Raw genomic sequence first — 12,385 nt, forward strand, 5'->3', positions numbered from 1 at the left:
CCACCATAGAATCATTTAGGTTGGAAAAGACCTTTAAGATCATCAAGTCCAACTGTTCACCCAGCACTGCCAAGTCCACCACTACACCATGCCTCGAAGCACCACACCCACACGTCTTTTAATACCTCCAGGGACGGTGACTCAATCACTTCCCTGGGCAGCCTGTTCCAGAGCTTGACAACCCTTCTGGTGAAGAATTTTTTCCTAGTATTCCAATCTAAGTCTCCTGTGGCGCAACTTGAGGCTGTTTCCTCTCGTCTTTTTGCTTACTACTTGGGAGAAGAGGCTGACACCCACCTCGCTACAACCTTCCTTCAGGTAGTTGTAGAGCGCGAGAAGGTCCCCCTGAACCCCATTCAGCCACTTCTCCCAAGGCTTTTGCTCTAGACTCTTCACCAGCTTCACTGCCCTTCTCTGGACACACTCATGTTCCTGTAGAGGTTGTTCCAGTGAACAATTGTTCTTTCTTAAATTGCAATGCGATCTCCCCCAGTGCAACTTGTACCCATTGCCCCATGCTTTCTCAATGTGGCTTCTGGTGAAAAGAGAGCCTCTGTCCTCTTTATAGCCACCGTTTAAATATTGGAATACTGTGATGAGATCTCAAGGCTTCTCTTCTCCAGAGAGAAAAAGACCTAACTCCTTTAGTCTTTTTCCTCATAGGGCAGTTTATCCACCCCTTTGGTCATCTTCATGGCCCTCCTTTGGATCTTCTCTAGTCTGTCCATGTCTGTCTTGAACCGTGGCAATCAGAACTACACACAGGACTCCAAGTGCAGCCTGACAAGGGCTGAGTAGAGTGGGATGATCACATCGCTGTCTCTGATAACAATGCCCCTGAGGATACAGCCCAGGATCCAATTTGCCTTCATTGCTGCAGCAGCTCGCTGCTGACTCCTGTTCAGCCGGTTGTCCACCAGGACCCGCATGTCCCTTTCAGCAAGGTTGCTCCCCAGTCATACTGATACCCCAGCCTGTACAGGGCTCTTTGGTTATATCATCCCAGCTGCAGGCCTCTGCATTTGTCTTTGTTAAAGCTCAAACAGCTCTTGCTAGCCCATTCTTCCAGTCTGTCCAAGTCTCTCTGATGTGTCCACCTCACCACTCAGTTTGGTGTTATCATCAATTCCATCATCTGGATCATTTTGGAAGATGTCAAATGTTCAAGGTTTTCCAGACAGTGGGAGATCAGGCATTTATCGATTACATCTTATATAGCATGACAATGCATACTGAGGCATGCTTTACATGCACAAAGATTTATGTGCTGGGCATACATCAAGTTCAAAGGGAAAAACAAAGCAGACAAAGTGACCAGCCAGGAAGAAAAGTTGTGGGGTCTCCAGAACACCCTTCTCTGGTTCTCTAACACAGCAGGTGACAAAAATAATGATGCTTTCTCACCATGCTTTTTCACTAGATGCATTTCATCAGGACCCACTCTTACATGCTTCCATTTGGGACACTATTAGAGCTGGCTGGGGCAAGCTTTGATCAAAGCACACCTTGCACACTGACTAAGCTGCCAAGCTTTGTGCTTGTGTTTTATTAGGTAATACTTATCAGCTATTTAAATTACTTATAGACTTCCTCATTCACTAAGTCTTTTTTTTTTTCCTTTAATATAAAGTGAAATTTGCAACCCCAATGGCGTCAGGGAGGAGAACAGGGGATTCTCACAATGACAGTAATTGCTTCCATAAGAAAAACAATGTGACAGCAATATCAGAGTTTGCAGGCCACAAGAGTAACCGCACAAGAACAAGGGAAAAATACTGGCACAGCAGCTTATGTGAAAGGCTACAGAGCTGCCAGCAAAAGACAGACTAGAATTAAAGAAAAGGCCCTTAGTACTACAAGGATTACAGCAGTTAAGGTAGTCTGCAACAAAATTGATTTTTATGATAGCTTATCAATTAATTAATTTCTCATTTATGTTCGGTTAGAAAATTGACCAAAATGATTCTCTGCAAATTAAAGTATTCAACCTCCCTCATAAATCTGCTGTCCACATCTGCGCTGAATAAGCTCAATGGTGTGGACTTAAACCGCTAGTCTTACCAAGATGTAAGGAGCAAAAAAGGAAAAAAAGGTAAGAAATATGAGAGCATTTATTGATTCTTTCAACCACAGTAGTCTCTCTGTAACCACTGACACTAAGCTTGAGACACTCAAAAAGTATTAAGTCTTGTTCTGTGGTGGTACTGAGCATTTTTCTTAGTTCCAAATACTGATTTTACTCTCCGAATTCCTTTCTGATTTGGCCTAACAAAATTCACACTACACAACAAAAATTCAATTAACAACACTAGTTAGACTCTTAAGGTCACTTTGCAACAGGCCATTCCCGATTCGCTCACTGTTTCATTGAACAAGATACAATTAAGGTTAAAAAAAAAAAAAAAAAAAAAACAATCATTGCCAGATCTATCCCAAGCAACAATTCTTCCCTGGTACAACATCACAATACAACAAGAATGGGATTTTTTTTCTTTCACATGGGAGAATAACCAATAGAATTCATCTCAGACTAAGTCCTCCTATTTTCAGATGAACTCTGAATACCTGTTAAACCAGATTCATAGATGTGAAAATCCTCAGAAGTCAAGTCCTAGTGAGAAGGAAGGCGGTGATACAGAAGATAAAGCTGTGGAGTCCCCTGAATCTAAGTAACTTTCACACTTCAGTATAATCTCTCAAACGAGAAATAAAAAATAACTGGACTTTCTGCACTGACCTGACGAAGGTTGATATAAACTGCGTTCTGAAGAAACTCAGAGGCTTCCATGCTCCTTTTCTGTATTGCAAGGACTCTCACTGCCTTCACACAGGCTTCCAGTTCAATCACACCAGCATTCTTGTACTTGAAGAGGGAGAAAATTAAAATAATATTGAACTATTGCACCTGTTAGATTTGATAACTATTTCTGCTCAACACATAGATCAACTGTCACATCTTCCAAACCCAGCAATCCCTTAACGCTGGTGACTATACTGCTAAATTATAAACACATGCCCGACTGAAAATTAAGGCATCATGCAAAACAACATTTTTCAGCCTCTTCACTCACTCTTCTTATTTTGAGACACAGCACAGCTTCATCTGAGAGTTCAGACAAGGAGAAAAGTTGGAAGTTAGTACCATTTTGGATAACTTCATATATATGGTAGGTGTGGGTGGTGTGTCTGCAACAAAGAAATAAATTCTACTTTCACAGTGTAATGGGTATGTAAGCAAAAAAGGTCACTTCTACAGTAATTCACCACCACCTAAATCTGTTCTATCATGATAAAAGAATTGATTTTGCCTTTTCTACTTAGTACAAAATACACTATATAGCACAGGAAGCTGTAGCAACACAGCTTTAGTTAGACTGCATCAATTTTCTCTTTAGTTAAAACAGTATCACTGACAAGAGAATTACAAACCATTCTGAGTTTTCTAGTATCTATTTACAAAACATTTTCTGTAAATGACTTCCAGTTATTTAGCTTAAGAAAAGCAGAGACAATGTAGATGTGTATTGATTTGTTTGAGCTCAGACAGCAAACAGGCAATTTTCTAGACACACAATCTGATCAAGTTATTCCCTGAAACAATATCGTTATTGGCTCTTTGAGTTTGCCTGTCTCCTGCTGAAGTTAAGCTTTGTTCAGGTATTTATCATGTTTGAAATCCAATGAGGGAAATAAAGCTCAGAAAAAAATGCAAGAGTTACTCCACCAAAGCAGTTACATATTCCTCTCCTGCGCATTTATATGAGTAAAAACAAACCACTGGAGATGGAATCCATTTTAGAAGACATTACAAAAGTTTCTTAAGCTCAGTGGTAACACAAAAAATACACAGAAAGTGCTGATTCCTCAGCACTAGAGCTAGGAGTTACTCTGTCTGTAGGTCTTAAACACACAAAAGCTAATTATGCTTGTCTTGAACAGTTATAGACCAGTCCCAAGACTTAGCTCTTCGTCATTTGCAGGTGAAGCTGCAGTGAAGCATAGTTGCTATTTGCTAAGTGCATGATGTCTGTTATTATAATCAAAACAAATATTCTGCCCTAAGTCCAACAAAGTCCAATAATTTTATGCTTCTAAAAGAAATCATACTCTTTCTAGATGAGTAACTTACTCTTAAGGTAACAAAAAGGTTGAATGCGTACTTCAGAATAATTATTATACTGATGGTTCCAAATTTATCCAAAACTATCCCCAAAACTATCACCTTTCATTGCTCCTGATCATAAATTAACTTGTGCACAGTTTATCTCGTGTCATTTGGAGAGTCTCCTTTCAATGCAGACACGGAATGCCACATGATACTGACATAGCTTAGTCTAAAAATACTTTCAATATCAAACAAGAGAGATAACTTGAAATTAAGAAGTGGATAAAGCATAATAACTACTGTGCAATACAATTATACTTATCTTTAATGCTGATGTGGATACCGAGCCACTTGTCACAGTATGAAATATATTTTTTTTCCTCTTCCTATTACAAATGCAAACATTAAGCTACCTTACTATCTTACGGTCTGAGCTTTTACACAAAAAAAAACTAAAAAAATGCCACCATTGAGCTGAAAACTGTTTTATTTTTTAAAATCCTTTTTTAAGAATTTTTGTCCTTCATATTTCCTCCATGACTCCCCAGCTCTCTGCATTTTCTAAATATTAGCCTCCCTGAACAGTCCTGTAAAATTATATCCATCATCAGCAACCTCTTCATAAACTCCTGAATTCCCCCAGAGATCATTCCAGCAGGCACAATAAACAACCATTCAGCTTATACAGCTCATCTCTGGAGCTTATAATGTACCTATTAAAGGACCATAAACATACATAATAGTTAACCATCTGCAAATATCTAACACTTCTGTTTAGAATGCTTTAAAAATATAAGACAATTAATCCAAAACCTCCAGGTATAGCAGGCACAGTAAACACTTTACTCAGCACATTGCTGGTTTAGGTGTTGTATTTGACCAAAGTTCTGAGATTCCCAGACTCTAAACAAAGCACTTAGTTCAACAGTATAAATTATTCCCATTTCTTCCATTATAATATGTTTTACAAACTTTACTGCACATGCTTTAGAAGATCTTCCGAAATCAAAACCACAGCAGTTCATTATTCACAAGAATTCCACTGAAGTTTCTTAAAAATAAGTAGGATTACCTTGCCATAGTAAGAAATGGCTTCTTTATATTTATCTATGATGTCTTCAGGACTAAGGCAATTCTTGGCACGTCCTATCTCAGCGCTGGTGTCTGCATTTATACCATTTGAAGTCAGTGCACCTAGAACAGAACAGGGTAAGAAATAAGCAGAAGGAAATCTAGCAAATACTAAATATCTTAAGACAAAAAATAGGATACGCTGTAGGTTTGACTAAAGCATATACAAAGAACACTTGCCCTGCCTAGAAAGAAATCATGTCCTACCAAGAACACACTAGTTCTGTTTTACTATACTATTTTAAACAGTACAAATTAAAAATGGATTCAATCATGAATGAACAAACAGGAAATAATGTCTCACTTAGTAAAAAAAAAATATATGCATAGTCCTTCACACTTTTCTGAATATTTAGACTATGTATAAAATATTAGATTGCTAAAATTAGATTATGGCCACATCTGAATATGTAGGTTTAACCTTTGTATTATTCCTTGTTCTATTTAAAAATTTTATTTCTAAAGCACACCTATGAAAAAAATGTGCAATTTTTTTATAAACTCAGTATTAGAACAGTGACTTTCTCCATTTGAAACGAACACTTCTCTTCCCTATGTCTGATCACAGAAAACCAAAGGCCATCAAATCTGAGCCTTCCACGTAAAAAAAATAGTTACCTGAGGCTCAGACAAAACAGCAAGAAGTTGCTTTTCTTATATAAGAAGGAAGGTTAGAGACAGAAAGAGTCTTTAGATACAAAAAGGGATAAGAATCTGAAATAAAAGACAAGGAAATCTTGGATACTGCAAAGAACATGAAAATTTTATTTCTTGAATTTAATTTTACTGCAGAATTAACAAAATAACATTGCAAACATACATGAAAGGTTTGACAAGGCTCTATACTTTTTTACTTAATCTGTAGGATTATAAAGTAATTTATTTCTCCAAGAGGTTTCTCTACTAAGAAATTCTTTGTGTTTCAGAGCTAGACCTAACTCTTAAAAAGACAGTTAAAGACTACTGTGAAAGATACTTTCTACTCCCTTTATATATTTTAAAACACGTTATTTTACATGCTGAAGTGCTAAAGCGAATTTTTTAATATGTTAATCAACCTTAAAGAATCATATCAAGCACCTCTGTAGATTAACACTTTAGGGTTTTATTAAGTGCAAAATCTTTGTTAGTGATGATTGAAAGTGTACCATGACACTACAAGACTACATGTGACTATTCAGGTTTGTCAGTTAAAAAATATTTTTAAACCCTCACTAGTTATGAGAAGACACAGTCTTGATTAGAATTTACAGGGCCACAATAATGGATCTACGTAATTTATTTTGTGCCAGTTACCCTTCAATCTCTTTGCTTCCTCAAGATTTATAGCCAACAACTGAAGCATCAGGAATCAGTACTAGTTTTGGCAAGTGGCAGTAACTAACTATACAAATGCAAAATGTATGCAAGTAATGAAATAAAATACTTTGGAAACATGCATGAAAATAATGTACCTGGATCAATGAGAACTTCTTGTGCCCCTAAAAGGAGGAACAAAAATGATTTTTTTTCAGCCTTAAATATAGCCAACAAAATATATTTTATAACTAACATCAGGCTTGAACAAAATTATGTTTTATTAGAATCATTGCTATTTTGAAGGACTACCAATTATAATTCAAGTAGTCACCATATGTTAATCTCAGTTTGTTAAAAAAAAAATGTAAAAAAAAAAATCACATAAACTTGCAATGAATTCTGAGACACATCAAGAATTGAAGAATTTTCAGTGTATAATTTAAAGCCATATCCTTTTTCTCTCTTTTTCTTTATCCTTGTTTTAGTTACCAAGTTTCCATCACCATCTAGTTACTATATTTCAGTATCAAATCCTACAGTACTTAGATCTTCTTGTGGGAGCTCATTTAATCTACACAATACTCCAAAACAACATTTTCAAGTATTTTTATCCCCTTCCATTGTCCTTAGTTTCACTCCATCAAATTTTCTGAATAATTGAGTCATGCCAACCCAACAAGCCAGACTCTCAAAATAGTTGCCAAGAGTATTGCGAAGTTGAATTGTCAGATATATAACACCAAGGCAATAAAATAGTCAAGATCAAGGCTTTAGGACTCAAGAACAATTGCTTTATGAGCAAGACAGGACCCCCCCCTGCAGTTCATTTGCTCAGACTGCTGACTAGTGAAGTAGAAGATCAAACAGATACTCCAACACTTCACTCAGGTGTCCTAATTCTGCTTGGGGAAAGAGGAAGGTCAAGTGACAGTATTACCAACTCAGCACTTTAAACACGTAACACACAATAAAAGAACCCAAAACAGCTATTAAACTAAACATAAGGTAAGCTACACTCAGCTTATCCAACACGGCCAGGTTCCTGGCCAACAGGAATTAAGCAACTCAGAATCTTTTACACTGAAGGCTGCAGAGATTAATCCAGCCATTTAAGGGGACACAGCCTAAAGCTCTTCCCCTACAAATAGAAGGTTTTAGGAACGTGAGAAGAAAGCAGATGCCACATTTTTTTGAGTAGCCAGGCCCTGTGCTATAGCCTAAAATGCCAAACGGTGAAAAATCAGGAGATCCAAGAGAAAAATGTTTCTCTTGACTGGGTCCAGGTATACAGGCAGTACCAAGAAACCCCATCCTGTCAAGGCTGACATACAGGCACAAGAAGAGGAGCAATACCAGGCACATCAGGAAGCAATAAAAGTAGCTCTCACACCTATATGCCTCAAAAGCAGGCACGAATTGAATGTCAGATCCAAGTATGGCATTTCTTGACTTGCAGAAAATTTGGAAACCTCTTGTTTCTGGCCTTATCCTACAGAAAGATACACTAGCATTTGTTCCCCAGATTACATACTGTCCTCACAAAATTAATCAGAACAAAGCAGATTATAAACAAAGGTGCAGTTTGAAAAGATTTTAAATGAAAGGCACTGCAAAGTTAAAAAAAGGTATCGAAAAGGAACTTTCAGAAAATCTTGTAGGAAAAAGACATCACAACAATAGCTGTTAGGCTAGACAGAGTTCAGCTGTTCAGAACTCGAAACATTAAGAGATCATAACTAGAGCTAGGGAACAGCATCTAATGGACCATGAAGTAACATTTTCATCTATAAGGACTGACAAAAAAACCTGTAAATGCATTTTCTTCACACGGAAGTCCTTTGGAAAATTTTGTCATATGAACTAAAACATTTTTAAAATACAACCACACTAACAAGTTTGCTAACAGGACTTTGAATTACAAGACAACTTATATAGAGAAGCAGCAATAATTTACCCAAAATACATTTTATTCAAGTATTCCAATAGCTGTTACTTACTTATCACCTTCTTCAGTAACAAAGAGTACCCATTACAAACAAACAGATCGCAACATCTACTATTAAATATTCATTTAAAAGTGAGTAAATATGTGAAATTATACTATTAACAGCCAACATAAAATGCACTCTTAGGTCGTGGCACCCATTGCACAGATTTTAATGACTAGATATTACACAAAAAATTAGTATTGTCTCCTGAAATAAGGTAATTTTACTATTACAATTACCTGGTGTTGACATACAGTTTGTAATGAAGATAATACAAAGCACCTATTTACTAGATTGTGACTTATAGACGAATAAAGGATGGGTGGTTGGTGTTTTTAGATGAAGGAATTCATTTTGATCACATTTCTCACAGGAGTACTTAACACCAGCGCTTAAACCCAGCTTCTGTTTGTTTCAGCACTTTTTAAGAACCTGAGTATATAAACAGAAACGCTGCACTTGGTTAGACCAAAGGCCTGTCTAGCTTATCAATATCAATACCTTTTTCATTCACTACCCTAGCCAGCCTCTCCTGGAAGCCAGAGAGACTTTCAGGAGCCTTAAGACTGTATGTCAACTGTTAAGTTATTTGATTAAAGGCTCATGTCCACAAACACAAGGGTGCACAGAGGAACAGTAACAATCAGCTGAACCCAAATAACCTAATCAGGGCCAACAGAGCTGTCCTGGAGTGAAATCCATCCAGATCATTTAACATGAGCAGCTCTCTGGATCACCTTACAGACAGACTGGGGGGGGTGTGTGTGTGTGTGTGTGTGTACTGTCTACAGGGATGTGGGGCTCATTATAGTGAAAGAACATCTCAGGACTGCACAAGATTTCTTATGAGATGTATAGGGGACAAACTAAAGACAAGGAAAAGGAGGGATCAAGGCAGTTTAGGGAACAAGCATGGAAAAATAGACGGATAAGGGGTACTTAGACCTACACGCACTCCAACAACTGGAATAGGGCTCTGGGTCTTAGAGGCTTGTAGGTCCCGGTGCCAGTAACTGGTGCAATCCAGCAGCCAGCTACTGGATAGACTGATTAAAACCAGCTACTGGATGGATTCACACTAACAGGCTTTCATCCTGATCAGCCAGAGAGGGGAGCAGGACCAGGCTGTTACCGCTGTCTGTGTTCATACGAGCGCTGTGTTTTCTGTCTGTATATACACTGTGTGTGTGCGCCTGTACACCTGTTAGGAACGCATGCTCAGTCTCACGACTGGCTGGACCTGGGGACATGGAGTTGCAGCAGCCTTGACTCCTACCACACTACCAGATCTGACAACTCCTAATGCCAAGGAGTTCCACGTCATACCTATATATTGGATAAAGAACAATTCTTTTAATTTGCTTTTCCACCTACTAGTTCTATTTGATGTCCTCCAATTCTTCCACCGGAAGAAACGCTGAACCTCTGATCCCTATCTATCCTCTTCCACAAAGTTCACCATATTACAGAGCTTTCCTTTATTTCTCCTCAATCATCTCCTTTGCAAAACTGACGAGTCCTATGCTATACAGAGACCATACCAAGATCATCTTCGTCGACAATCTGCAACCTCCTTCCAGTAGAAAAATGTGAGATAGGGAATATGAGCACCCTTTTGAGATGGAAAACTGAAACTGCATACAATATTCCAGATGCAGGTGAACCACATAATTAATGATATTTTCTATTTTTTCTCTCTATTACTCCCCTAATAATTTCTAAAGTACTGGCAGACCGTGTCTCAAAGAATGTCTATCATATCAATGTTAATACAATCTTCATATTAGTTATGCAATCTGAGAGTTTAGAAAAAGTATACTAAATCTTAAAAATTATGTTGGTTCATTGATATTTAGTTAACCAAATTATTTATTGAGTGTTCACGTTAGAATAGCAGATCCCCTCTGAATAAATATATTTAACTTACTCTTAATATGCACAGCTCTGCCACATCAGATCTAGCTTATGAATACTGTCTGCATCTCCTCCAGCAAAATTCAAACTAATGCAGACACTATTAACAATCAGATGAAGAAATCCAAAGCTTTGCAACTCTCTGCAAAGCACACGTCAACATTAACACCAAAACAATAGGAGAGTCATTAATGTAAAAATCTTAAAAATAAATACAGTTCTCCCCACCCACCCCCCTCCTCCAGTTTATCCTGTCATCAGTACAATTTTACAGTTAGGAAGCAGGGAGGACATTTCCAGATGTTCAGTGGTGGCAAACAGAATTCACATTAAATCCTGTCCTTACCTGGTCTGTGCCTGTTGCCTGCCTCAGCAGAAAGAGAACCTCCTTGTGCCCTGCGAGATCCAACTTTACCTCCAGTACCACCTGGATAATGATAGATGACTGATGCTGAGCATAAACCCTCAAGAGCAGCTATAGAGTAGAGAAAAAAGCCAATGCATTAGTAGAGATACTTGCAACAAGTATCACATAGTAAAATCTATTTATACAAACATAAAATATGCCTCGAATTGGAGACCTAGTGATAGTGGTCACGGAAGAGCCAGAGATACTCAACATCCTTTTTATCTCTGTTTTCACTGGTAAGGTTTACCCTCAAACCTCCCAGGTCCCCAAGATACTACTAAGATCTGTAGGAGTACGCAATAGCCACAGTAGAGGAAGACAGATATATGAAACAATTAATTCAATTGGATGAAAACCCCCAAAACCAGGTAAGATGAATCCATGGATGCCAGGAGAGCTGGCCAACGTGAGGCCACTTACCACCTCCAACAGGTCATGCCAACTGGAGGAGGTTTCTAATGACCAGACAAAGGGAAACATCAAGCACCAGGAGTCTACAAGGCAGATCAACATCAGCTCCCTGGAAAGGCTATGAAGAACTTCTAGAAGCCATTTCCAAGCACATGAAGGACAAGGTGACTGGGAACAGCACAAAATGATTTACCAAGAATAAATCAGTCCTTGGCAACCTCACTGCCTCCTACGAAGAGATCATTAGCTCAGTGGACAAAGAAACAGCAGTAGATGTTGTTTATTTTGACTGTCACGAGACCTTTGGACATGGTCTCCCTTGGCATGCTTATAGCCAATTTGAGAAAATTTGGATAGCTGGCCTATAAAGTAGGTGGAAAATAGGCTAGACAGCCAGGCTCAAAGGATTGTGATCAGCAGTACAAAGTCCAAATGGTTGCCCGTTAACTGGTGGTATCCATTGGGGATGAATACTGGGCACAATACCCTAGTGTCTTCATTAATAGCCTAGATGATTACATAGAGCACTCCCAGAAAAATCCTGAATGATACCAAATTGGGGGGAACAGTAGGGCAGGCCTTCAACGCAGAGACATCTTGACAGGCTTGGAGATACAGGTCAACAGGAGCCTCACACGCATTTCAAGCAAGGCTCATGCATCTCATATGGGATATGCCTATGCAGCCTGGGAGCTGACTGGCTGGAAAGCAGCTTTGCAGAAAAGGAACTGGGAGTCCTGGACGAACAAGTTCACAGCAGTTAGTAGTGGGCCGTTGCAACAAAAGTGGCCAACTGCATACTGGGCTGTAACAGCCACAGTGTAGCCAGCAAGTGAAGTGATTATTCCCCTCAATTCTACACCTGAGAGACCACATTTGGAGCAACGCATTGAATCGGAGCAAGGTCTTAAAGGATTAATCAGGATGAGTTTGGTACCATGCTCTGGGCAATGCTCCGGGTATGCTGAGATATAACAGAGGTGGCACGGCCTGTTATGTTCCGCTGACGGTACTAAAGTAAGAGATAACAGGAATGTACTCTGAGCAATCTAGTAGTCATAAATAAAGATAAGGTGGGCATTTGAAGATGAGAATGCCATGAGTCAGGAGGTTTTACAAGCTCCAGAA

General features: G+C 38.7%; 1 protein-coding gene across 7 annotated transcripts in view; it reads right to left on the reverse strand.

The window, feature by feature from the left end:
• Positions 1-12,385, reverse strand: part of TRAPPC9 (trafficking protein particle complex subunit 9) — a 508,568-nt gene that overhangs the window by 480,580 nt on the left and 15,603 nt on the right. For 6 of the 7 annotated variants that reach the window (XM_055703587.1, XM_055703586.1, XM_055703591.1 and 3 more), the window contains exons 4-7: positions 10,784-10,912; positions 6,691-6,717; positions 5,178-5,299; positions 2,738-2,863 (exon numbers count right to left, since the gene is read on the reverse strand). In XM_055703587.1, the coding sequence (XP_055559562.1) occupies positions 2,738-2,863; positions 5,178-5,299; positions 6,691-6,717; positions 10,784-10,912 (404 nt within the window). The remainder of the gene's footprint in view (positions 1-2,737; positions 2,864-5,177; positions 5,300-6,690; positions 6,718-10,783; positions 10,913-12,385) is intronic. The other variant, XM_055703588.1, reaches the window with a different exon arrangement.

This window comes from Falco cherrug, chromosome 3 (assembly GCF_023634085.1).
Source record: "Falco cherrug isolate bFalChe1 chromosome 3, bFalChe1.pri, whole genome shotgun sequence".
Taxonomy (NCBI): Eukaryota; Metazoa; Chordata; class Aves; order Falconiformes; family Falconidae; genus Falco; species Falco cherrug.